Source organism: Scyliorhinus canicula, chromosome 18 (assembly GCF_902713615.1).
Source record: "Scyliorhinus canicula chromosome 18, sScyCan1.1, whole genome shotgun sequence".
NCBI lineage: Eukaryota > Metazoa > Chordata > Chondrichthyes > Carcharhiniformes > Scyliorhinidae > Scyliorhinus > Scyliorhinus canicula.
The window spans coordinates 108,756,319-108,782,076 of NC_052163.1; the positions used below are offsets into that span (position 1 = coordinate 108,756,319).

General features: G+C 45.6%; 1 protein-coding gene across 4 annotated transcripts in view; it reads left to right on the plus strand.

Annotated features, from left to right (window-relative positions):
* The window catches only part of LOC119953065, a 58,838-nt gene that overhangs the window by 21,674 nt on the left and 11,406 nt on the right, over nucleotides 1–25,758 (plus strand). For 3 of the 4 annotated variants that reach the window (XM_038776881.1, XM_038776879.1, XM_038776880.1), the window contains 5 exons: nucleotides 13,972–14,069; nucleotides 16,133–16,179; nucleotides 16,865–17,012; nucleotides 19,890–20,033; nucleotides 23,490–23,560. In XM_038776881.1, the coding sequence (XP_038632809.1) occupies nucleotides 13,979–14,069; nucleotides 16,133–16,179; nucleotides 16,865–17,012; nucleotides 19,890–20,033; nucleotides 23,490–23,560 (501 nt within the window). In that variant the 5' untranslated portion in view covers nucleotides 13,972–13,978. Of the gene's footprint in view, nucleotides 1–12,425; nucleotides 12,521–13,971; nucleotides 14,070–16,132; nucleotides 16,180–16,864; nucleotides 17,013–19,889; nucleotides 20,034–23,489; nucleotides 23,561–25,758 lie in introns of those variants that run through there. The other variant, XM_038776878.1, reaches the window with a different exon arrangement.

Genomic DNA, 25,758 nt, shown 5'->3' on the forward strand with positions numbered 1-25,758 from the left:
AAGAGGAGCACCAAGAGTCCAGTGAGACCACGCCAATAGAAACCATGCAGATATTGACTCCAGAAGAGGAGCACCAAGAGTCCAGTGAGACCACGTCAATTGAAATCATGAAGATTCTGACTCCGGAAGAGGAGCACCAAGAGTCCAGAGAGACCGCGTCAAATGAAATCGTGAAGAATTTGACTCCAGAAGAGGAGCACCAAGAAAGCAAAGACGAGGAATCAAATCCACCACAAATGACTGATGTCACCAGCATCAATGCAACATCAGATCATTCTCACCATTCTCGAGACGAAACATTCAATGCAACAGATTCCACAAAGGACACTCGCACCAATAACTGTGACAATGACTCAAATTATCCACACGGGACACTCGTTGAGCATAACAAGAAAAACAAAAGCCCCAAGAAGCACAGCAGGAACAAGAACAACAACAGCAAGAACTAAAGCAATATGAAGCGCGATAAGAACAACAAAAATCGCAAGAAGCACTGCAGAAACAAGAACAACAACAGCACCAACAAAAACTACAAGCACAATGACAAAAACTACAAGAAGAACAACAAAATCAACAAGAAGCATAACAAAGATAGTGACAACAACAAAGACAGAAATGACAAAAACAGCAACAAGAACGGCAACGAAAACAACAAAGACAGGAACGACAGAAACAACAGCAATGAAACAACGACTTGTACAAAATGGTACAACTCTGCACATGAAGGACAATGCCACACCACAGCACACTGCAAAACAATGACAAGACTACAAACATGCCATGGGATGACAACGAATCGCACAAACTCACATCTGCTCCAGAACAAGCAAGCACACCAGCTTTCAAGGCAGATGACATAATAAATCGATACCACAAGCACAGAAAAAAGTCCATGTCAGTCAACATCAGTGGTTCGACCATGCAAACACCTCGGGATGACGCATTGGTTACTTAAAATAACAAGAACACCGACAACATTCACCATGTCAACAACAACAAAAGAAAAAACTCAGTGAACAAATTCATCAAGTTTGGACTCATAAATGTTTTTATTAAGAGTGGACTCATAAATATAAATTGGCTTTGTAAAATATGCAATAGCACCATCACTTGTGTAGATACACATATCATAAGTAACTGTTTTGTACAATTTTCTTTAACGATGTACAGAAAATATGTAAAGAAAAAAAGGGGGATGTGGCGATTGTAGATCTGAGTAGATGCAATACAACTGAGCAAGCACTAGAGGGAGCATGGGAGAGCTATAAATACACAGACAGGAAGTGAGGGCTCACTTCACGGAAGGCAGAACTGGTAGCAGGACACAGACACACAGGCAGGCAGCATTTGAGGTAGCCGTAAGTTAAGCTCTGAAGAGAGAACTAATTCACAGTAAAGCATCTTCTCCACCTTTGAGACTACGAGCTTTATTAAGACACGAGGAACAACATAGCGGGGAGTACAACTAGTCCCAGCTGGGACCATCCAATGACTCCAGTTCCCTTCCTGGTCGGCTTTTATCGGTGGATTTTAATCAGCCTCTCTGTTGGGCCTCCACCCCTCTAAGGGGGAGCTCGTATTATATGAACCCCAAGGGGAGATCAATCGGGTTGTCCCCTGGGTCTCATTGGGTTTATAACAAACACAAATTCAAACATTACAGAATACATTAAAAAAATTAACAAATCATGCTTGTGCATTCCCTTGGTGCCTGTTTTCTGAGTGCCTTTGCCCATTCAACTGCTCCAATGAGATGCTTTCCCAGTCGCTGCAGTATGATCTTCAACAGAGGAAATTGCATATGACCATGGATTGTGACCTCGAGAGCTCTGATCCTCAGAAGGCCCAGTTTCAAATGGTACCGCTTCAGCCTGGCACCAGCAGTCTGGACGAGCTCAGAGATGTGCAACAGCAAGGGCACTGCTGGAGTCTTAGGGAGGAGGAATGCTGTCAGCCTGAGGGAGGACAGCAGATTTGTGTTCCATGGAGACATGGCGCTAGTTTGGAGCTACGCCACAGCAATTGTACTGTTGTGCTGAAGAATGGACTGATGGTAGACTGATGGGGCAGTGTGAAGTCACTTTGGACTGGTTCCATGGCCACGATGGCTGCATCGAAAGCTGTGACATCGGTCATCAGATACTGCTGGAGTTCCACTTGGAACGGATGGGCCCAAGTTCTGTGCAATACTCTCGATCCTCCTCCATGTTCCTTGACATTGAATGCAGGCTTTCGAGTGAGTTAAGCACAACACAAGAAATAAAAGCAGGAGGAGGCCATACAGCCCCACAAGCCTGCTCCGCCATTCGACAGGATCATGGTTGACCTTCTTGGGAATTCTCTTCCCCAGACAGCCGTGGCGGGGGCTGGGTCATGAATATATTCAAGGCTGAGTTAGACAGATTTTTGATTTACAAAGTCAAGGGTTCTGGAGAAGGCAAAAATGTAGAGTTACGGCCACAACCAGATCAACCATAATCTTATTGAATGGCGGAGCAGACTCGATGGACCGAATGCCCTACTTGTGCGCCTATTTCTTCTGATTTAATTTCACAATTTCCCACATTATCCACATATCTCTTGATTCCTTTGGTGTTGAAAATTATATCAATATCAGCCTTGAATATACTCCGTGACTGAGCAACCAAAACTCCATGCACAGTTACCCATGATTATTCATTGGCTGCAGGCAGCTATCCAACTTCATACCATGATTGTAGTGTGCAGTCAGCACTAGCCATGCTGTTAAGTAGCTGTATGCCTCATGAGGGGGGAACCAAATTGTGAGAGGTTATCCTGAGTTAAAATTAGTCGCTGAAAGTCAATGTACATCTCTGTGGATTATGCAGCAGACCCCAAAGGTCTTGGGGACCACTATTTTGAGTACTGCATAGAATCATAGAATTTACAGTGCAGAAGGAGGCCATTCGCCCATCAAGTCTGCACCAGCCCTTGGAAAGGGCACTCCAATTAAGCCCACACCTCCACCCAATCCCCATAACCCAGTAACCTCACCTAACCTTCTTTTGGACCCTAAGGGCAATTTAGAACGGCCAATCCACCTAACCTGCACATCTTTGGACTGCGGAGGAAACCGGAGCACCCGGAGGAAACCGACGCAGACACAGGGAGAACGTGCAGACTCCGCACAGACAGTGACCCAAGCTGGGAATCGAACCTGGAACCCTGGAGCTATGAAGCAATTGTGTTAAACACTGTGCTACCGTGCAGCCCTCCACCGTGCTACCATGCTGCCCTTCTCCAGAGCAGAAAGTGTTGTTTCAGATATTAATGGACTCCTCTATCACATGCTGCATCCACGTATGAGTTGCACACAGGAGGTGTGAGCCCTGTCACCAGTGGATAGCCTTTGTCACCCTATAGCCATCCTTTGATTTGCCCAAAAGCAGATGATACAGCAAACCTGTGCAGAATGAAACCATGACTGCTGCCAGGATACTGAACATTGACCTACATGATTCTCTGCATATGGTCACACACTAGCCAGATGTCGCGGGAGCGGAGTCCCTTTCAATTCCCATTTCAAGAGTTTACATGCAGCACCTGGAAAGCGATGTGCATGCAGTTGATGATAATCGTCACCACAGAGAAGTCTGCAGTACTTGCAAAGCTCCATGCTGTTCTTTCTGTTGCTGTCTGGTAAGAGAGGATGGCATGCACTAAGGTCTCTTTCAATAGCGAGACTCAGTCCCCCCTCAGTACACAACAGTGGACACCAAACTGTAAAACGTACCAAAATCTCCAACTGCAGCCTGGGAGAAGCTCGACAGGTCCTGCTCCATAACCACTGGCGATGTAACCTTTGCTTTACTCAAGGCTGCCGAGGGCAGATTTCATTGAGAAGTTTCTTTTAGGAAGTGCAGATATCTTCCATGCTGTTCCGCGCTGAGGTTCAGACAGGTGCCTGCTCCCTTAGCATTCTCGATGGATGTGGCTTCCTGATAAAAGATGTCCTTCCCTCTCCTCACTCTCATCCTCCTTCATCTTCCAACAGCTTGCACTGCTCTGCATGCCCTCTCTCATTCTCTGAGCCAGGCTGTATTCCGAGAGAAATACTTGTTACTCCACCCGTGCAGGAGCCTTGAAGCCAGGACAAATTCCTTCACCACCTGCTACACCACTCACTGTAGACTTTAGCAACTTTAAAAAACTCTAAAATGCACCAAATGCTTTTATAAATATAGCAACAGTGGTAGAAATCAAACAGCAATGAATTGAAAGTGGTGGATACTTCATTATGTACACTCTGACACCCTCACCATTATGACTCACACCAGAAGTGTGCACATGCTGCAGACACAATTTTGGATCTCTAAAGATATACGAGGCACCCAAATAAAGGGCACTATGAACCTAGGACTTCTGCTCCAATTAAACCCCTGACCACTAACTCCACTTCAACTGATCTCCTTTGTGCAACTCCTTGAAAGATTTAGCAGTATTACACCTGCAATGAAAAATTAAATGTGCTGTCCTAATATATAACCAAAGTGAAAATGTCACCGCATTCGGCAATTTTCTGAGAACAAAATTATAGTTACCCATTAATTTATTGGGCCCGATTTAACAGCTTCGCCCTACTTGGTGTTGCGACGAGGCCATTGAATCTCGCAAGAGGCTTCTCGACAGATAAACAACGCTCAAGACATCTCACGAGATTCAACGAAGCCTCACGTGATCTGGATCTCGCCCGCCCTGGGGGAGATCCAGAGCAGCATATTCATATGCATGTGACAGATTCTCTGGACACCCAGGAACAAACAGCCTCCCCAGCGAGGCCTCACTGGGCGCCATTTAGTACTGGCCCACACAAACGTGGACCAGGTGCAACAGCATAGGAGACCCCTGGGTGGCCAGGGACAGTGCAGGGTGCACCCTGGCTCTCCCTCTGGCACCCAGTCACATTAATGCTGCCAGCCTGGCATCTTGGCACTGCCATCCTGGCACTGCAGCACTGCCACCCAGCCGGTGTCAGGGTGCCAGGTGCTACAGTAGCACTGCCAAGGTTCGGAGCCTGAGGGGAGCCATGCCCATAAAAAGGGGGATGGGGGGTATGAAGGATGGGGATTGGGAGGTATGAAGATTGGGGGTGAAGGATGGGTATAAATGGGTCTCATAAAGGGATGTGAGGGTGAAGGGTCCTAAAATGGGAGGCCTAAAAGGAGGGTGGGGAGGCCTAAAAAGGGGGTTGCTCTCAGCAACCCCATAGGAGGGTGTCCTCACTTAGGGGAGGGGGTAATGCCCATGTGTGTGGCAGGTGACATTGCCCGTGAGGGGGGTGTGGGGGACTCTCATGATCACTTAGAGATCAGGGCACCCTTTCAAAATGGCAGCCGGATCTCTGAGGAGCCGGTCTCACTGAGAGTTCAGCTCCCCTTTGCTGACAAGTGTGGGCTGGACCGGGAGAAACTCCCCTGGGCCCAAAAAAATGACCAGTGGTGAATACATGTGTAGATCTCACTCAAAAAGCCAGCAGGAAACACCCGCCAAACTCACCCAAAATTACACTTCGAAATTCTTTGGTTAAATCGCACCCTTTATTTATTTTTGTCAATGATTTCACCCCAAACCCTTTAAAATGTACCTCACAAGAAACATGATTTTCCTCTCGTTACCTAAATAGACATGCAGAATGAATCATCTAACACCGCATTATTTATATGGTAACAATCTCCAAGGATTAAGTACGAGTCAATATGTGTTGAGTGTTGCAGGGGGGGACTTTTCATCCATGACTCAGTATTGTGCACCATGCACACAGTCAACCAGTGATTATTCAGATATATTTAGCTCAGAAAAGATAGGTCGAGTAGGGACAGCTGTCATTAGAATACATGTTTCATTGCATATAGAACAGTGTAAAGTAACGTATTCATTTCCATCATTTCATTTTGATCACCTGCAAAACAGAATTTCAATCTGCGAATGGAGAGCAAATCTCAATTCTGGCAAAGCAGCTTTTGATAAAATAAGCAAGCTATCCGTCAGGAGCTGAACTTTTAGTTCTCAGTGTGCGCTGAACCCAAATTGCTTATAATAATCATTTCGCTTACAGAGTCACCTTGGAAACTATGATCTAGGCCTCTTCCTTTGTGGTTTTTATCCTAAATTCTCAGTAAGGCCCTATAAGGAAAACCGATTATTTGAAATTTAGAGCATAAATGCTTTGGGACTTTGGGATTTTAAAAAATCTTTCCCCCCACTTTCAGCATTAATGTCATGATAATATTTCTACTTCCATTTTGAGTATATAACCTCCTGCAGTTTTACTCTTTTGAGATGAAACATACATTAAATCAGGGTCCACGCTGCTCTCAGGGCAGAAGGAAAATTCCCATAGTATTATTTTACGGTGGTGGAGGTATATATGTTGCTTGACTAGTAATCCAGAGACCCAGGGTAATGCTTTGGGGACCCACGGCACTCGATGGAATTTAAGTTCAGTAAAAAATCTGGAATTAAAAGTCTAATGATGAAATGATGAGGGCAGCAGGGTAGCATGGTGGTTAGCATAAATGCTTCACAGCTCCAGGGTCCCAGGTTCGATTCCCGGCTGGGTCACTGTCTGTGTGGAGTCTGCACGTCCTCCCCCTGTGTGCGTGGGTTTCCTCCGGGTGCTCCGGTTTCCTCCCACAGTCCAAAGATGTGCGGGTTAGGTGGATTGGCCATGCTAAATTGCCCGTAGTGTCCTAAAAAAAGTAATGTTAATGGGGGGGGGGGGGGTTGTTGGGTTACGGGTATAGGGTGGATATGTGGGTTTGAGTAGGGTGATCATGGCTCGGCACAACATTGAGGGCCGAAGGGCCTGTTCTGTGCTGTACTGTTCTATGTTCTATGAAACCATTGTCAATTGTTGTAAAACTCCATCTGGTTCACACTCATGTCCTTCTGGGAAGGGAAGGAAACTCTGCTATCCTTACCTGGTCTCCATAATGTGGAGATGCTGGCGTTGGACTGGGGTGAGCACAGTAAGACCACTAAGAAGTCTTATACCACCAGGTTAAAGTCCAACATGTTTGTTTCAAACACTAGCTTTCGGAGCCCTGCTCCTTCCTCAAGTGAATTAAGAGGTATCTTACAACATACCTCTTCATTCTCTTGAGGAAGGAGCAGTGCTCCGAAAGCTAGTGTTTGAAACAAACACGTTGGACTTTAACCTGGTGTTGGAAGACTTCTTACTCACCTGGTCTGGCCTATATTTGACTGAACCACAGCAATGTGGTTAAATGCAAGCAACTCAATTGTATTCAACTGTTGCAAAGAAAACAAAAAGGAATAGACAGAGCTGAATATTTCTACAACGAATCGGATCCAGGGAGCGATTTAAGGGAAATGAAACAGAGTCCCATGTGGGGCATGGTTAGCCGGGTGTTTCCCGGCAGTAGCAGCTACGGGAACGACCCCATTATTGAATGGGACTCTGCTTTATTTCTGGGCTCAGCGAGGAATGTCCCACCAAGGCCGCATTTAGTCCCATTTCCTGCACTAACAAGCTCCACTCGTTTTTTAAATGGTGCCCCGATCCCTAGATTCCCCCCATCACGGACTCACTAAAGTCCCAACTTACCAATGAAAGGGTCCTCAAGCCCCAGGCACCCCACCTCTTAAGGGCAGGGCACCCCTGGGCCCAATCCGCGGCACCTTGGAACTGCCAGCCTGGCCCACCTGGGCACCCTGGCAGTGCCAGGGTGGTGCTCAGGTGGTACAGACAGGGTGCCAAGCTGGCAGTGCCATGGTGCCTCGGTGGCATCAGGAATGTCAGCTACCACCCAGGCCAGAGCCCAACCACCCAGGGCCCCCTAGTTGCCTGGAAGACCCCTACCCCCCAAGTGCTGGTACACCTGGTCCACATTGGTGGAGGTCAGTGCTAAACAGCGCTCGCTCGGTGTCTCCACGGTGTTAGATCCTGGGTAACTCCGGTGCGAACATATTCAAGTGAGCCTGACTGCACACTTGAATATGAAAATCTGGATCACGCCCACTGGATCTTGGCCATTATGGGCAAGATCCAGATTACAACACCTCGCAAGATCTCATTAGATCTTGCGAGGCGTAACAAGGCCGTTAAATTGCACAAGTGGTCTCTCGTGAGATTTAACAGCCTTGCTGCATCCTGGGTCAAGCATGATGAGCCCGAACCACCGGTTTGTTCCGGGGAGAATTGATGGCGGGTTCCTGAGTTGGCACAGGGCAGGTATCAGGAGGTTGGGGGACCTGTTTATAGATGGGAAATTTGCGAGCCTGGGTGAGCTGGAGAGGAAGTTCGGGCTCCCCCCGGGGAACGCCTTTCGGTACATGCAGGTGAGGGCGTTTGTCAGGCGGCAGGTGGCGGGGTTCCCTCTGCTGCCTCCGTGTGGGGTCCAGGACAGGGTGCTCTCGGGGGTGTGGGTTGGGGAGGGGAGGATCTCGGCGGCGTACCAAGTGATGCAGGAGCTGGACAAGGCTTCAGTTGAGGAGATGAAGGGTAAATGGGAGGAGGAACTGGGTGAGGAGATTGAGGGGGGGACGTGGGCGGACGCCCTGGGGAGGGTGAACTCCTCCTCTTCTTGTGCGAGGCTTGGCCTCATACAGTTTAAGGTGCTGCATAGGGCTCACATGACCGGGACAAGGATGAGCCGGTTCTTTGGGAGTGAGGACAGGTGTATTAGGTGCTCTGGTAGCCCAGCAAATCATGCCCATATGTTCTGGGCATGTCCGGCATTGGGGGAATTTTGGAAGGGCGTGGCAGGGACGTTGTCGAGGGTGGTAGGATCCGGGGTCAATCCGGGCTGGGGACTCGCAGTATTTGGGGTTGAGGAGGAGCCGGGAGTGCAGGAGGCGAAAGAGGCCGGTGTTCTGGCCTTTACGTCCCTGGTAGCCCGGCGGAGGATTCTTCTTCAGTGGAGGGACGCGAGGCCCCCAAGCGTGGAGGCCTGGATCAACGACATGGCGGGGTTTATCAAGCTAGAGAAGGTGAAATTGAAATTTGCCCTAAGGGGATCAGTGCAGGGGTTTTTCAGGAGGTGGCAGCCATTCCTGGACTTCCTGGCAGAATGATAGAAACAGGCCAGCAGCAGCAGCAACCCGGGAGGGAGGGGGGGGGGGGGGGGGGGGGGGTTTTGTACTAAAGGGACGGGCATAGTTGTTCTGTGCCAATGTCGGGTATTAATTAATTTCCTCTTCTGTGTATACGCGGGGGGGGGGAGGGGGGTTTCTGTCCTGTCTATTGAAGGGACGGGCAGATGTTTTGGGGGAATGGTGGGTGTTAGTTTACCTCTTCCGCTGTGTATGCGTTGGGGAGGACTGTTCTTTCTGTTCTTTGTAAAAAAAAAAAATTCTGCCTTTTTGTTGTTGATATTATGCAAAAATTTGAATAAAAATTACTTTTTTAAAAAAGCATGATGAGCCCGGTATATCGCGACCCCAAGCTCTGCAGTCCTGCCACATTCAGCCTTGAATGGTGGTAAACCTAAGTGCCAGAAACAATAACGGCAAACCCAGCCCTGTTAAACCTGCAAACTCCTTCTTACTAACATCTGGGGGCTTGGACCAAATGGAAAGAGTGCCCAGGCTAGTCATACTCATACTCACTGGGAGGACAGACCTCAACAGGGTCCTCAAAATGAACTCTGGACTCCATGAAGTCTCATGGCACCAAGTCAAACATGGGCAAGGAAATCTCCTGCTGATTACCACGTACTGTACCCCCCTCACTGATGAATCAGTACTCAGAGGAAGCACTGAACGCGGAAAGGATGCTCAATGTACTCTAGGTGGGGGACCTCAATAGTGTTGAGCGGGACTACCACCATGTTAAATGGGATAGACAGCTCTAGCAACTCAAGACTGGGCATCCATGAGGCACTGTGGGCCAGCAGCACCTGCAGAATTGTACTCAACCACAATCTGCTACTTCATGGCCTCGCATATTCCCCATTCTACCATTACCACCAACCCTGGTTCAATGAAGCGTACAGGAGAGCATGCAACATCCGGCAAACCTAAAAATGTTCTGGTCTCTGTGATTTCGCTCTATGATGCAGGTGAGCTCAAACTTTGAATTATTAAAGCCACTGATAAATCTTCACGTTATTTTATACACATCTTTATAAATGACTTTGACATGAAACAATCAAAAGCCATTTTAGGTAGTTTTTGCAGAAAACAAAACTCAAAAGAGCACATAAGAGGAAAGACGTGAATAATTAATGACTACTTACACCAGATTGGAGGTGGGGGGGGTGGGGGGAGGTCGACAAGCAATTCTCATTCTGAAACTTACGTTTGAAAGCATTGAATGATCATATTGTAATAGAGGTGATGACTGGCTGAGATTTTGGAAATTGAAAATGCCTCATGTCCTTTTACCAACACAGGATTTATAGTGTAATGTCTGATTAATGTCACAAGATTTAAATGTGCAGCATTGCAATAAATATTTTCATATCCACACATCATACTGCAGGATATTTTGACAGTTTTTGACACGATGTTGCATGCTCTCATTGAACCAGGGTTGGTGGGGAGAAAAGTAAAGGGTGAACCTCAATCGTGGTTGTCCTTCTCGTTCCCTGTAACTTTACTGGAAAAGCAATGAAAATCGTGGAAGAACTGTGGATAAAGTAGGAAAATCCCAGTGAAATTCAGTCCCCATACTTGTTTTTAAAAGCAATGCATGTTCTCGAGAGCAATTAAATAAAAAAGATAGTTGGAAGACATTTAAGACACTAATGAAAAGTTGCTGGGGCCGTACGGTGGTGCAGTGGTTAGCACTGCTGCCTCATGGGCGGCACGGTGGCACAGTGGTTAGCATTGCTGCCTACGGCGCTGAGGACCCGGGTTCGAATCCCGGCCATGGGTCACTGTCCGTGTGGAGTTTGCACATTCTCCCCGTGTCTGCGTGGGTTTCAACCCCACAACCCAAAGATGTGCAGGTTAGGTGGATTGGCCACACTAAATTGCCCCTTAATTGGAAAAAATGAATTGGATATTCTAAATTTATTTTTTTTAAAAGCACTGCTGCCTCATGGTGCTGAGGGCCCAGGTTCGATCCCGGCTCTGGGTCACTGTCCGTGTGGAGTTTACACATTCTCCCCGTGTCTGTGTGGGTCTCACCCCCACAACCCAAAGATGTGCAGGATAGGAGGATTGGCCACGCTAAATTGCCTCTTAATTGGAAAAATAAAAAAATGGGAAGTTGGTTCCCCAAGAGGCTAAACAGTCAGCAATTTGTTGATTTGTCTCGTTATTTAGACAGACTGTTGAAAGATAGCTTGAACTCTGCCAATCTGTAAAATTTTAATTCCCTTCCCGCATCTGCTTATGCACTAAGGCAGGTTTTCATCTATTTACATAGCTAGTAATTCCCGGAACAATTTGCTAGTCTGTCTCCAGGAACATATAGCTTGAAGGGGCGCCACTCTATATCAAGCGTGGCTTACCAGGAGTCTCTCTCGCTCTTACCACCAGCCATTGGCATGTTGGAAAGATTTGAAGGTTGACACACTCAACCTGTTTGGCCGCGTTTCAAACACAACTTCCTTGACTGTCAAGGCCTGGAGTGGGCCACAAACCTGGAGCTACCCACTGCGCCATAAGACAGCCTCAATCTGTAAAACCAACAAGAATTTTGACACAAAGTGCGAAGCTTTTAGAACTGAGCAGAGAAGGAGAGAATGTGCAAACTCCACACGGACAGTGACCCAGGGCCGGGATCGAACCCGGGTCCTCAGCGCCGTAGGCAGCAGTGCTAACCACTGCGCCACTGTGCCGCCCCTTAAAATTCATAGTCATAGGACACAAGCATTCAAAAGTGAAATTATATTCATTAAATAAGTGTCTGTGCCATAAACAATGTTCATTATATAATGAAATATGTAAAATATGTTGTAAAGCCAATTATATACTGAGAATGAGTTTCTGTTACAGCTCATACCCAAGATATATTAAAATTCTTATATCTGGATGCTCACTGTGACACATCATGGTGTCCTGTTCTTGTCATATGTTTTCTATATTCTCATTGATAATGTTAAATGTTTAATCACTTTGTGTAATATTCAGAATTGCAGTTATCAAAATCTTTTCTGCATACTTTTCTGAAACTTTTATTTAAAAATGTAATTTTTTTCTCTCTCAATAATATCTAAAATAATGGCCTAGCTAAGGAAACATGGACATTTTCTTTTCACAGATTAAATGTACCCATTGAATTGCCTTTCATATTCCCCAGGGCCTTCCCAAAAAGCCTGAACATTGATATCGTGGCCAAGAAATGTAATAGCACTAATCAGCCACCAATATAGTGTGCTGAAAGCATATACTCACAATGAGCCAGCAGCCATAATGCTGTGTGCAAAAAAAAAAGAAGCCCTTTGTATGTGCAACTAAGGGACCTATTGCCTATTTGAGGACCCACCTCACTCCTCCTGAGGTAACCAATGTCGGCTGCATTCGGGAAAATCAGTTCTACATGTGACCTAAAACCAGGAGTCCTTAACCGATGGCCACTCCCAAACAGGTAAGTTTATGAAACATAATTATCTGAAAGTGGAGAGAGGAGTTACAGGAGGTCCACTGAAACCACAAGCTGCTGCCAGGTAATTCAGTCAAGTAGCTGGTTAATTGGAGGATGATTCATTCTTCGGATATGGGTGGCACCGGCAGCATTTATTGCCCATTCCTTATTGCCTTTGACGAGATGGTGCTGGGTGTTCTCCTTGGACCAATGCACATGGTGAACATAGTCCCACAATATTGATAGGTAGGGAGTTCCAGGATTTTGACCCAGCCATAATGAAGGAATGGTGATGTAATGTCCAAGTCAGGTTGCTCAGTGACCTGGTGGGGAGCATGGAGGTTATGGTGTTCCCATGCACTCGATATCCTTGTCTTTCCACCTGGTGGGTTTAGGAGGTGCTTTGGATTTGTGTTACACTGACTAGAAAGGTACAGCTTTGATCGCTAGCCTGTGCTGCTGTATTGTTCCGGATTGGTGGTAGAATCACTTGCAGTCAGTCTCAAAACTCTTAGGCTCCAGTGGACACATTCAGTGAGTAATGGCAGGATTGGACACTGCTGTGATGCTGATAGTGATTGATAATGAATGTTCACTGTCCAAGCTTGCACATAAAGAGTGGCCACTTAAAAGAGACATGAGGCGGTTTTGATTTGATTTGATTTGAGGTGGCAGCCTCTAATAGAATCAAATACTTTTAGTGAACATGGGAGGAAAAATCAATAGCGATACTTTTATTCCAGACGTTAGATAGTTGGACATTAACAATAACAAGAAGTTAAAGCATCATCAACAGCAAAGCATTTTTAGAATCAGTTAATTTATCTTTTTCACATTGAGTTTTTTTCTAAACAATCTCTAACAAGCAACTGATCCTTAATTTGCCTCTTTCACAACATTAAAGAGGAGATCTTGAACATCGATGATGTTAATTCCAGTTCATCCAGCTGCACATTAAAAATTGGCACTTTATACTGCTGCCTTTTATGGCGTTGGACTATGTTGACGTTACAACCAGTTTTCTTGAAATAAATAAACAAAGGCGACAGTCGGTACCTGTTGGGGAGCAAGGTGTTATTTCCCCAGAATCTTTTAATTTCTTAGCGTATTTTCCTCCAGGCTGCATTTTGCAACTTGCAATTGAGTTCCCTGAGGGTTCAATATTGTCTCCCTGAATCATGTTAACCTGTAGGACTGCAGACGTCTTCCTCAGCCATCCAGGAGATCAAAGGGAATCTGTGTCAAAATGTGTTTTGCTGCTGGCTGCAAGTTTAGGGATATAGTGATATTCTGTATTTTACATTGATATATTTTTTAAACATCCAAAATAAATAAATAATCCCATGTTTCTGTGGCAATCACATTCTCTCTTGACCTGTGTTTTTCTCTCAAAGAAATGATCCTCACTGGAGATTACCAGGAAGCTAAGCAATTATTTTAAAATCTTTTCAAAGATCTGACATGGAAGAAGACATCTTTAAATCAGTCGAGGAAGATCTCGCAGACGCAATACAAGAAATAGTACCACAAGAAGAGCCCCTGCTGACTCAAGGTGTATTAAAGTCAAAATATTGTTTAGTCACACTTTGCAGCAACAGCTTTAATGGGGTTCGGTTTCTGTGAGTGGGAAGTGATTTAGAGTCATGACCACATATCAGTTTGATTGCAGAGGCAATTGGAACACATGGACTCGGCTCCATTTGGTTTAACAACACCATTTTCTCCCTCACAGCAGAATGTACTGGTGCTACGCTTGATTCAGGCACTGAGAGGTGTGAGGGCGATAGCTGGGCATAACTTACCCACCAATGATTCTCTCCCTTACAGTGGAGAATAATCTTCCTTTGCTCCCCATCTCGCTCTGTTGACATAGTTCAGATTGAGAACCTGTGTGAGTAATTATGTGTGTGAAGCTCTGTTCTTCTATTTGTTGGTGCACAAGTGTGCTTCACCATAGCTTTCTCTTGATTCTTACGTTCGTCTTCTTGCCCTTCCATGTTCTCCTCCAATATTCTCCCATATTTACTCGTCACTTATAGTTATGAATCAAACTCCCATGGCATTGAGCTTTGAAAGTCCAAGCCCACTCATGGTCTTCAGATGAAGAAGGAATGGGGGCAGTGGAGCTATTGAATCAGGAGCACAAACACAACTTAAATTATTTTATAAAATGTTTGATTTGATATTATTCAGCGTAAAGTACAAAAAAAGGCAAGTTAAAGTCTGGGATATAGTATTGGTTGGAGCAGGGATGTTTCTCTGCAATGAAAGCAAAATACCGCAGATTGTGAATATCTGGAATAAAAATAGAAAGTGCTGGATAAAGTCAGCAGATCTGGCAGCATCTGAGGAGAGAGAAACAGAGTCAAAAATTCAAGTTGAATATTACTCTTCTCCACAAGACAAACTGAGAAGGTGGGAGGTGGTATAGTGCTTTCAACTGAAGCACTATACTGCCGCCACTGGCAAAGGATTGTAATTACAGTTTAACAACATTCAACCATATGAATTAGGAGGAGGTATGGTAAGGTAAAGTCGCCATAGTCCCAGACGACCATAGGCTGCTTTCCCCTTTGAGGGGAAGTGCTGACTGGTGGTGATTTAACCTGAGGATTACCACACCTCAGGCGAGGGGCTAGGTTGAGAAGGCAGGGCCTTCATGAATAACCTCAGCCGGTACAGGAATTGAACCCACACTGCTGACCTTGCTCTGTATCACGAACCAACTGTCTAGCCAAGTGAGCTAAAATGGCCCCTAATTAGGAGGAGGAGTAGGCCACTCGGCCCCTCAAGCCATTCGATAAAATCGTGGCTACTCTAATTGTAACATCAATTCCACATTCTCACCTACCCCCAATAACCTTTCACTCCCTTGCATATCAAGAATCTATCGAGCTCTGCCTTAAAAATATTGAAAGACTCTGCTTCCACTGCCTGTTGAGGAAGAGAGTGTTAAAACCTCACTACCCTTCGAGAGAAAAAGATTCTCCTTATCTCAGTCTTAAATGAGCAACCCCTTATTTTTGTACAGGGAGCTCCTAGTTTGAGATTCTCCCGCAAGATGAAACATCCACCCTGTCAGGACCTCTAAGGATCTTAGATGTTTCAATCGAGTTGCCTTTTAGTCTTCTAAACTCCAACAGGTACAGGCCTAGCCTGTCCCAACATTTTCCCATAAGACAGCCCTTCTATTCCAGTAGTAGTCTAGCAAACCTTTTGTGACCTGCAAGCTGAACAAACTAACATGGATACATTTTATTACAAATGTAGGTATAGGAATGGATAATGACACAAAAACATGACCACAAAAATAAATGTTTATAGACAGGAAGTGTGTGCCAATAGAATTTTTAATGCATGATAGCACAGAAGTAAAATCGTACTTAGATTCCTCCTTTCCATTTTTTCATCACATTGCCACTTATAAACTTTATTTACCTTCTCACATTCATTTATCTTAAACTCCTCTATTTTATTTTCCTACATATAGTCACAACTGTACCATGGTGCAAGTGAATAATCATGACAATTGCAATAAAGTATAGATTCTCACAAAGGGAAGGCTCAATATTGGGTTACCTTGGAATTATGTAACAGTTCATTCTTTCACTACAGATGACCCTATTTTGAAGAAAAGTAAAAAGATGAGTGAAAAATCAGATGTAAGTGCTTATTTTTTTGTCTGGTATGCTGAACTAGAGCAACAAATACATAATCAAAATGGATATAAGGATGCACGTTAGATTTATGCTGGAATGGGACTGGAAGCCGCAACTTTCAGCCTCCGAGATGAACATTTTACCACTGAGCCAAGATTAATATCTGCAGCTAAAGTCAAACTGACATCACTCTTCTCCTCTCCATAGAATAGAATCCCTACAGTGCAGAGGGAGGCCATTCGGCCTATTGAGCCTGCACCGACACTTTGAAAGAGCATCCTACCTAGGCCCACGCCCCCGCCCTATCCCCATAACCCCACCTAACCTGCACAACTTTGGACACGAAGGGACAATTTGTTTTTAGCATGGCCAATTCACCTAACCTCCACATCTTTGGACTGTGGGAGAAAACCGTAGAGCCCAGAGGAAATCAGGGTAAAAAGGGTAGAGTACGCAAAGTCCTCCACACAGACAATCACCCAAGGTCAGAATCAAACCCAGGACCCTGGCACCGTGAGGCAGCAGAGCGAACCACCGTGCCATCCTCAATATTGAGCTAGTGTTAAACTTCTCCCCTGTAGAGATAATGCCAACGTATACGTGGAATAAAATGTTTGGGTTCAGAAGAAATTCTTCTATGGGTCTTGCCTGTTGAGGTTTAATAATACCAATTATGTACGTTTTGCAGGACACAGAAAAGGAAGAAGATGAGTTACAAATTGAGGAAGTAAAGGCAGAAAAATCCAAAGGTGCAATTGATAGGCAAATGGAAAAGCAGAAATCAAGCACTGAAGCACAAAAGGATAAAAAACTCAGCAGTATGAGGACCGAGGAAGGTAATGCACCGAACTATTCACAGTTAGAGTCAAAAATGAAAGATTGCTGCATAAAAGAATTGTTGTATGTTACGTTTTATTACTATTTGAGCTCCAAGTTGAATTGTGCCAGTTCATATCCATTTGGGACCTGATGTGGTTTGGTATACTCCCTCTCAATACAAGTGACTCTTTGATAATCAGATAGGAGAAGTCAGGAGGTTGTGGGGATTAGCAGGGGGAGAAATTCATTTGTGTAGCAGCCTCTAAGCAGCGTGCATCAATTCACCATAACATGCAGAACCCCAGGCCATTACCTGCACAGTCCAAGCAGAAACCTTCAGTGACGAGAGTCATGCAGGTCGCTTAGGTAGCAACCTATGGCACGACCGTTGAAACAAATTTCTCCAACAAGGGGCCCTGAACTTTGCTGAAATCGCAATGCTTTAATCTCTAGTACGTGATGGTTGTGCTGAATACGAAGCCAGATCTAGACCGAGACCATAAGATGTAGGAGCAGAAGTAGGCCATTCAGCCCATCAAGTCAGCTCCGCCATTCAATGAGATCATGACTGATCTGATATGATAATCCTCAACTCCACTTTCCTGCCTTATCCCATAACCCTTTATTCCCTCACTGATTAAAAATCTGTCTATCTCAACCTTGAACATACTCAACAGCCCAACCTCTACAGCCCTTTGCGATTTCTTCATCTCTGTTTTTAATGGGCGATCCCTTAATCTGAGATAATGACCTCTTGTCCAAGACTCTCCCACAAGGCAAAACAACTTCTCAGCATCTAATATCAAATTCATATCAAAGACAGCAGTAAATAGATTAAGATTAATAACAATCATGTAGAACAAGAATCAACCAGAGCAGCTGTACCTTATGTTATGGGCCAGGGTTTAGAGAACCCCAAAGTGTATCATAGAGTTCACCTGACCCACAACTTTTAATAGATTGTGGTATGGGGAGCACACGGCCCACTCTACAGGTGTGGTACAACAAAAATGGAGAAGTATTTTTTAAAGCAAAACGTTGTTTATTCTATGAACTCAAGTTAATCTTTTTAAAACATACAGTGAACATCTTAGCAACCATCAATTCAAATATAACCCCAAAGAATGCAACACTAAGTAATCCTTAAGCTGTCCCTTTAACATCCAGAAGACTTTAAAAAAACCTTTAAACAGAAGCACATCAGGTTAAAGTCACTACTGAGAGCAGTTATTAGTTTTAAATCACCAAAGGATCGATTTACAGTTTTTCAGATTACAGAGAGAGAGACTCATACACCGTCTGGCTGTGACTGCAGCTATCCAGCTCTGAAAACAAAACTAAAACACGCCCTGCAGCAAACAGCCTAAAACAAAAGTAAAAAGATGACAGAGAGCCCAGCTCCACCTACACTTTGACATCACTGATAAACACCCATTTCTTAAAGGTGCTCTCACATGACATTTATGCATTAAAACATTTATATAATTATCCTACTTCTGGCACTTGAAACTAAGTTTAAAAGTAACTTACCTGCTGACAGCTTTGAATTTGTAAATATGTATTGTTGTTTGCAAGTCTGAAACACCTGATACCATAATGTCTTTATACAGTAAATATATTGGAGAAATGTAAAGTTTTTAATTAAATAGTTGTTGCAACATTTTGAAACATTCAGATGCAAATGATTTCTTTGCAGCATTAATGTAAAGTCTTAATTGTCAGACCTTCAGTGTACAAGCCCGAATAGAACCATAGCACCTTAGAAAAGTTACTGCACGGAAGAAGGCCATTCGACCCATCTTGTCCATGCCAGCCTGAGTACACCCAGGTGCCCTTTCTAATCCCACCTTCCTCTACCTGTTCCACAGCGCTGTAGCTTACACTTAAGATGCAGGTACAGGTACTTTTTTAAAGAGTTTAGGGTCTCTGCCCCCACCACCAACTCGGGCAGCGAATTCCAGTTTAATGATGTGAAGCAAACTGATAACCGAACAGCTGCACTTATAGTGGTTCGGGCCCCGGAAACTAATCTAAAATAACAAAATGAACAGTGTGCATTCTAAAATCATAACATAACTGGAAACTTTAAGGCCAGTGATCTCATCTCACAGTTCAGCTGACAGTAACAAATGGCTATGCCGTCTCTTTGAGAACCATGATATAATTTGAACTTCTCAGTTGCAATCTTGGAATCACTGCCTGAGCAGAAGCGGACTTAACGGTATCGGAGCATTGTTCCGCTGATAATGCCAGATCAACAGTTCATGTTAGCTGGAAGTGTCTTTGCAGTAGATGTCTCTCTATTGCAGTAGAGTCCCATTCAGCTCGCTCTGCATGATTAGGGCGACACAGTAGCACAGTGGTGAGCACTGCTGCCTCTCAACACCAGGGACCCGGATTCAATTCCGGCTTCGGGTGACTGTGTGGAGTTTGCACTTTCTCCCCCTGTCTGCGTGGGTTTCCTCCAGTTGCTCCGGCTTCCTCCCACAGACCAAAGATGTGCAGGTCAGGTGGATTGGCCATGCTAAATTGCCCCTTAGTGTCCAAAAATGTTAGGTGGGGTTACGGGAAAGAATCGGGGCATGGACCTAGCTATGGCGCTCTTTCCAAGGGTTGGTGCAGACTATATGGGCCAAATGGCCTCCTTCTGCACTGTCGAGATTCTATGATTATCACTGGTTAGCTGCACCTTTACCGATAAATGATTTTCCATGGATGTAAACAACTGTTTCTATGCAATTTATACAAATTATTTGCTGAGAGCAGATTGCTTATTGTCAATTCTAAGGAATAATTTTCTTTCTACCACCATTACCTTTGTGTAAGAAAGCAACAAGAAAGCCACGACTAAAATTAGTTGTGAGGAGAAGAAAACAAATGTTTCTGTCTTTCAGTGAAGTTGCAAAAGGTGACTGTTGAAAAAATTCAAGCAAAGCTAATCGCTGAAGAGGATCCTTGGTCACAAGTCAGCTTAAATCGATGCATTATAGTTGCTGCAGCAATCGTGGTTTTCAGCATGGGTGTACAGCTGATTGTGGGTAAGCTGGATCATCACTGGAAGATCATTTTTGAACTGTGAAGCCTCTACGTGTATATGGTAGTTCAGCCTCTTCCTGCTGGAATGGGTTTACATGGACATAGATGACGGGCATGAAAGATGATAATTGTACATTAATTGTAATAATATTCTTTATTAGTGTCACAAGTAGGCTTACATTAACACTGCAATGAAGCTACTGTAAAAATACCCTAGTCGCCACACTCTGGCACCTGTAAGGGCACACTGAGGGAGAATTCAGAATGTCCAATTAATCTAACAAGCAAGTCATTCGGGACTTGTGGGAGGAAATCGGAGGAAACCCACGCAGACACGGAGAGAAGGTGCAGACTCTGCACAGGCAGTGACCCAAGCCGCAAATCGAACCCCGGACCCTGGCACTGTGTAGCACCAGTGCTAACCACTGTGCTACCATGCCGCCCTGTTTTTGCTTGTACGCAGGGGGAGGGCATTAACTGAGATTTCATTTGTGCTCCTCTAAATTTGAACTGTGTGTGACTGTGGCACAAAAGTGTTGATCTTCCACGCCATGACAAACCACAGTTGTTGGTTCAAATCCCACCAGGGTCTGAATTTAGGGCCGGGATTCTCCCCCGCCCGGTGGGTTCCCACTCTGCCGGCTGGCGTGAACGGCCTTTGGCACCACGCCAGCTGGGGCCGAAAGGACTTCGCCGGCCGGCGTAAGTCCGTGCATGCGCCGGAGAGTCAGCGGCTGCTGACGTCATCCCGGCGCATGTGCAGGGGAGGGGGTCACTTCCGCCTTCGCCATGGTCTTCACCATGGTGAAGGCGGAAGAAAAAGAGTGCCCCCACGGCAGAGGCCCGCTGGCCGATCGGTGGGCCCCGATCGCGGGCCAGGCCACCATGGGATAACCCCCCGGGGTCAGATCGCCCCGCGCCCACCCCCAGGACCCCAGTGCCCGCTCGCACCACCAATCCCTCCGATCAGGTAGGTGGTTTAACCCACGCTGGCGGGAGAGGCCTGTCAGCGGCGGGACTTCGGCCCATTGCGGGCCGGAGAATCGCCGCGGGGGGCCCACCGACTGGCGCGGGGGGCCCACTAACTGGCGCGGCACGATTCCCGCCCCCGCCGAATCTCGGGGGGCGGAGAATTCGGGACACGGCGGCGGCGAGATTGACACCGGCCCCAGGTGATTCTCCAACCCCTAGATGTGTCAGTAACGGCTTCTTTCATTGTCCTTCAGTTTGTTTCATTGATTCACCATTTTTCTCACAAAGGTGTAAAACTTGAACTCTGCTGTTGGGTTTGGAGGTGCATGTTGTTAATGTGTATCTCTGTAAATAAATACTTAAGGAAGTGAGCAAAGGTTGGCTCCAGTTATGTCCTTCAGCACCTGGCGAACAGAACACAAATAACACAAGAGAAGTAATTCTCAATAGGCGATATTTACAATCTGTATTAGTACTTAGATGAAGAGACAGAGTAATATTTTCAAATTCGCTAACAAACCCAGAGGGGAGTAAAAACTCCAATCATTGTGTATATTCAAGTTCGGGATAGTCAGATGTTGAACTCTGAGGAAATTAAGGGTTTTGGGGGTTGGGCAGGAAAGTGAAGCTGAGGCACTGGACAGCCATGATCATGTTGGATGGCGGAGCAGGCCTCAGGGGCCCTGTGTTCTCCCCTGTTCCTATTCCTCATGCCTGCTAGCCCCCCGCCAGACGGATGATCGGTGCAGCTTTTGCGCCATTGTTTCTGGCATAAAACGCCTCTGTTCCCACGCTGGCATCAGCACTTAGTCTGCAAATCGGAGAGTCCAGCCCATTATTTTGTGTTTTGGTTTGAGACTCGGAGGCAATTGTCTCGGCGGAAAGGTTTCTAAGTTTGGCTTTTAGGCCTTCTTAATCAATGCAATTTACCTAGACCAGCAATAAGGCCTAGCCCTCAGCTTCCCGAGGCTCTCCTTTCAGCCAGGATTCAGGGAGCTGCCAGAACTTTCTAGGCTGGATTAGACTAAGGGATATGAATGTTTCAGGCAGGCAGAGAACAGTCGAAAGTTCAGACAGCTACCTTTAATCGCTCGTTCCGTTACCTTCTCGATGGGCTGGCGCCTTTGTCCTTTGACTTCTCTCTCTCAGTTTTGAGACAAGGCTCGCTCGCTCTCGGTCTCAGTGCCTGCTGCCAGCAGGAGAAGAACCGGCGAGGCACCAAGCTGTGATATTTATGAGACGGTACGGCTGCCTGGCCACAACATATACATTCTATGTCATCATGCTCTGCCTGCGTGGGAGTGCGCCCTGCAAATCACCCATCACCAATCAGTTAAATGGAATCTGTGCTTGCTGGTAGTTGATTTATGGGATTATATCAATTAAAATCTTCCAGATGGCTTTTAAAGCCACTGTCAGATGGTGAATCCAGTCATCTCCCAGCCATTCCAACGGGAGTTTGTATCCCTACCTGGGAGAGGTAAAAATCTATGCCAATTAGGTGAAAGAAATCTAGAAAATTCCAGTCCAACCCCTCTTGGTGATCAAAACTTTTTTTTAATAAATGATTTTTATTGGGTTTTTGAACAAAGTATATTTACCGTTATGTACACAGGATAAGAAACATATATATATATACACATATATAGAAGAGAAGGGCACACCCCAACATACCAAAGAAAAGACAATAGCGAATAATAAAAAAAATACAATAAAAACTAAAATAGAATAACTGGTAGGGTATTGTGCACCAGCTCAACAGCAGCAACTCTGTACACCTGACAAAATTATTTACAACACATAAGTAGGCGACTGTTTGCGGGGGGGGGGGGGGGGGGGGGAGACTGGGGAGGTAAATATACATTCGGGTGCCCAAACCCATTCGAGTATTGCCCACTGTAATTGGTGATCAAAACTAATCTAGGAGATCATTCCAGCCCAAAATTCCTTGCAGTACCTACTATTTTGTAAAGTGGCGATGACCACACGAACCAGTATCAGGTCCAATGTTTGCTTGAAGGAATTCAGCTAAAGCCGTGATGGAATATCCTCAGAACACTTTTGCTAAGAGAAGATATGTTGATTCACATTTTGATTAGTTTCTTCAGAATTTATTGACAAATTCCACAATTTGGGTGAAATCAACTTTGTTGCTACCAATGATTTCTTGCGATAAGACCTGTGTGTGTTGGCTTATGAACATTGGACTCCAAAAGGTTTAATGTCCGTTGCAATAAATTGACATGACTTTAAAGATGTTAGTCCATTTCTTAATAAATTGAATTGGGGTCAGGAAGGGTAATCTATACTGGGTTATATGAAGCAGTTGGCATGAAAATGCACGTGTAAAAAATTGTTTTTAAAGAGACAATAATGGCTGAAAAGGTGGAAATGATAATCCTGTAAATTGAACTATTGCATTTTGAACTCAATATAAGGTACAGATTGCTGATAGCACGGTTGTCTCACACAGATTATTTTAACAGGTGTCTTTGAAGTAGACGACGTATCGGTGTACTCCGACATTGATCTTCTTGATGACGAAGATTTGAAATTGGTAAGAATGCTTCTTTAAAACGATACTGCATACTTCTAAAAAATAATCTTGAAAGGTTCTATAGCATTCTACCTTTTCCTAAAAAGACAAAGCTCATGTTTTAATTGTTCTGAATTCATTAACAGATATGCCAACCAGACAATCCAATATTTTTCACTTATTGACATGTTATAGTTGACTGTATTTTTAAAGGAAAATTGTAGGATTCTTTTTAACTGACATAGATTATAGTTTCGCTGTCAGCTTCTTTGACTCTAGACATGAAATTGTTGCCATCAATAATGGCAGCTTATCCGCTGGGGGGGGATTGGAGGGATTATGGGGATCCGAGAGGAATTTGGCCGGTTTTCAGGGTATAAATTGAATATGGGTAAAAGCGAAGTCTTTCCAATTCAAGCAAGGGGACAGGAGAGGAGATTAAGGGAGATGCCACTTAAAGTGGTGGGAGGGAGCTTTGGGTATTTGGGCATCCAGGTGGCATGGGAGTGGGAACAGCTGCCCAAACTGAATCTGCCAAGGTTGGTGGAGCAGATGAAGAGGGACTTTAGAAGGTGGGATATGCTCCCGTTGTCACTGGCGGGGAGGGTGCAGACAGTGAAGGTGACGGTTCTCCGGAGGTTTTTGTTTATATTTCAGAGCCTGCCTATTTGTAGCCCAAGGCTTTCTTTAAGAGGGTGAATGCGATGATTTCTGGGTTTGTGTGGGTGAGTAAAACCCTGCGGGTAAAGAAAGTGCTGCTGGAGCGGGGTTGAGGGCGGGGGGGGGGGGGGGGGGGGGGGGGGGGGGGGGGTCCGATGTGGGAGTGGGTGGAGACGGCCTCATGTAGGGCCACAGGTTTAGGGGCACTGTTAACAGCGCCTCTACAGTTCTCACCAGCTCGGTACTCCACAAGCCCGGTAGTAGTGGCTGCCTTGTAGGTCTTTGAGGGAGTGAAGGACAGGTGTGGACAATATACGAGTGGGTATACGCGTCCATACGTTTTGGGCATGTCCGAGGGGGTGGAGGGGGCATCGTATGGGCACCAGTTTCGGGGTGGCAGTGAGCTGGGACCGAGCGGTTTGGGGACTGATTATCGTGGGGGCTTTCCGTGTTTGGAGGAATTGGGGAGGAGTTTGAGCTGCTGGTGGGAATGGGTTCCGCTACTTGCAGGTGAGGAACTTTGTGCGGAGGCAGGTTTCAACCTTTGCGCACCTGCCACCCCAGGGGATACAGGACAAGGTAGTGTCGCAAATGGGAGTGGCGGAGGGGAAGGTCTCGGAAATATATAAAGAGCTCATGAAATGGGAAAGAGCCCCGGTAAGGGAGGTGAAGCAAAAGAGGGAGGAAGAACTGGGCAGGGAATTAGAGGTGGGTTTGTGGGAGGATGCCCTGAGTAGAGTCAATGCATCTCATCATGTGCCAGGCTGAGCCTGATACAATTCAAGGTGGTCCATAGGGCGCGTATGACTGTGGCCTGAATGAGCAGGGTCTTTGAGGGAGTGAAGGACAGGTGTGGGCAGTATACGAGTGGGTATACGTGTCCATACGGTTTGGGCATGTCCGAGGCTTAGGGGATTTTGGCAGGCATTTGCCGATGTCATGTCAAAGGTATTGAAGGTGCGGATGGTTCTGAGTCCAGAGGTTGTGATTTGGGGTGTGTTGGAAGACTTGGGAGTCAGGGGGTGAGAGAGGCTGGTGTTCTGTCCTATGCCTCTGTGGATGTTATTGACATGGAGGGACTCAGAACCCCCAAAATCGTGGGTATGGCTTAGTGACATGGCCGGGTTTCTCAGCCTCGAGAAGATCAAGTTCGCCCTGAGGGGATTGACGTTCGGGTTTGTCCGGAGATGGCAGCCGTTAATCGACTTCTTTGAGGAAAATTAAGCTGTCAGCAGAGGAGGGACGGTGGAGGGAGGGGGGGGGGGGGTAAAAGGAAAGAGGGAGGCATGGGGGGGTTGGAGGAGCTGGGAAATAGTTAGTAGGAAAGGGTGATTGGGGAATTGTGTATGTAAGCCACATTGGCTGGATTTGGTTGTGGGGGGTAGGTGCTATTTACTTTGTTGTTTTTCCTCTTGAAAATTGTTAAAATTATTGATGCACGATCAATTGCATGAAAGACTCAGATTGGTACAACTGTGGCTTTATTACAGTCAGATGCGTGGCCTCCTGCTGCAGCTGGTGAAATGGCTGATCGGAAGGAGGACACGCATATTTATACG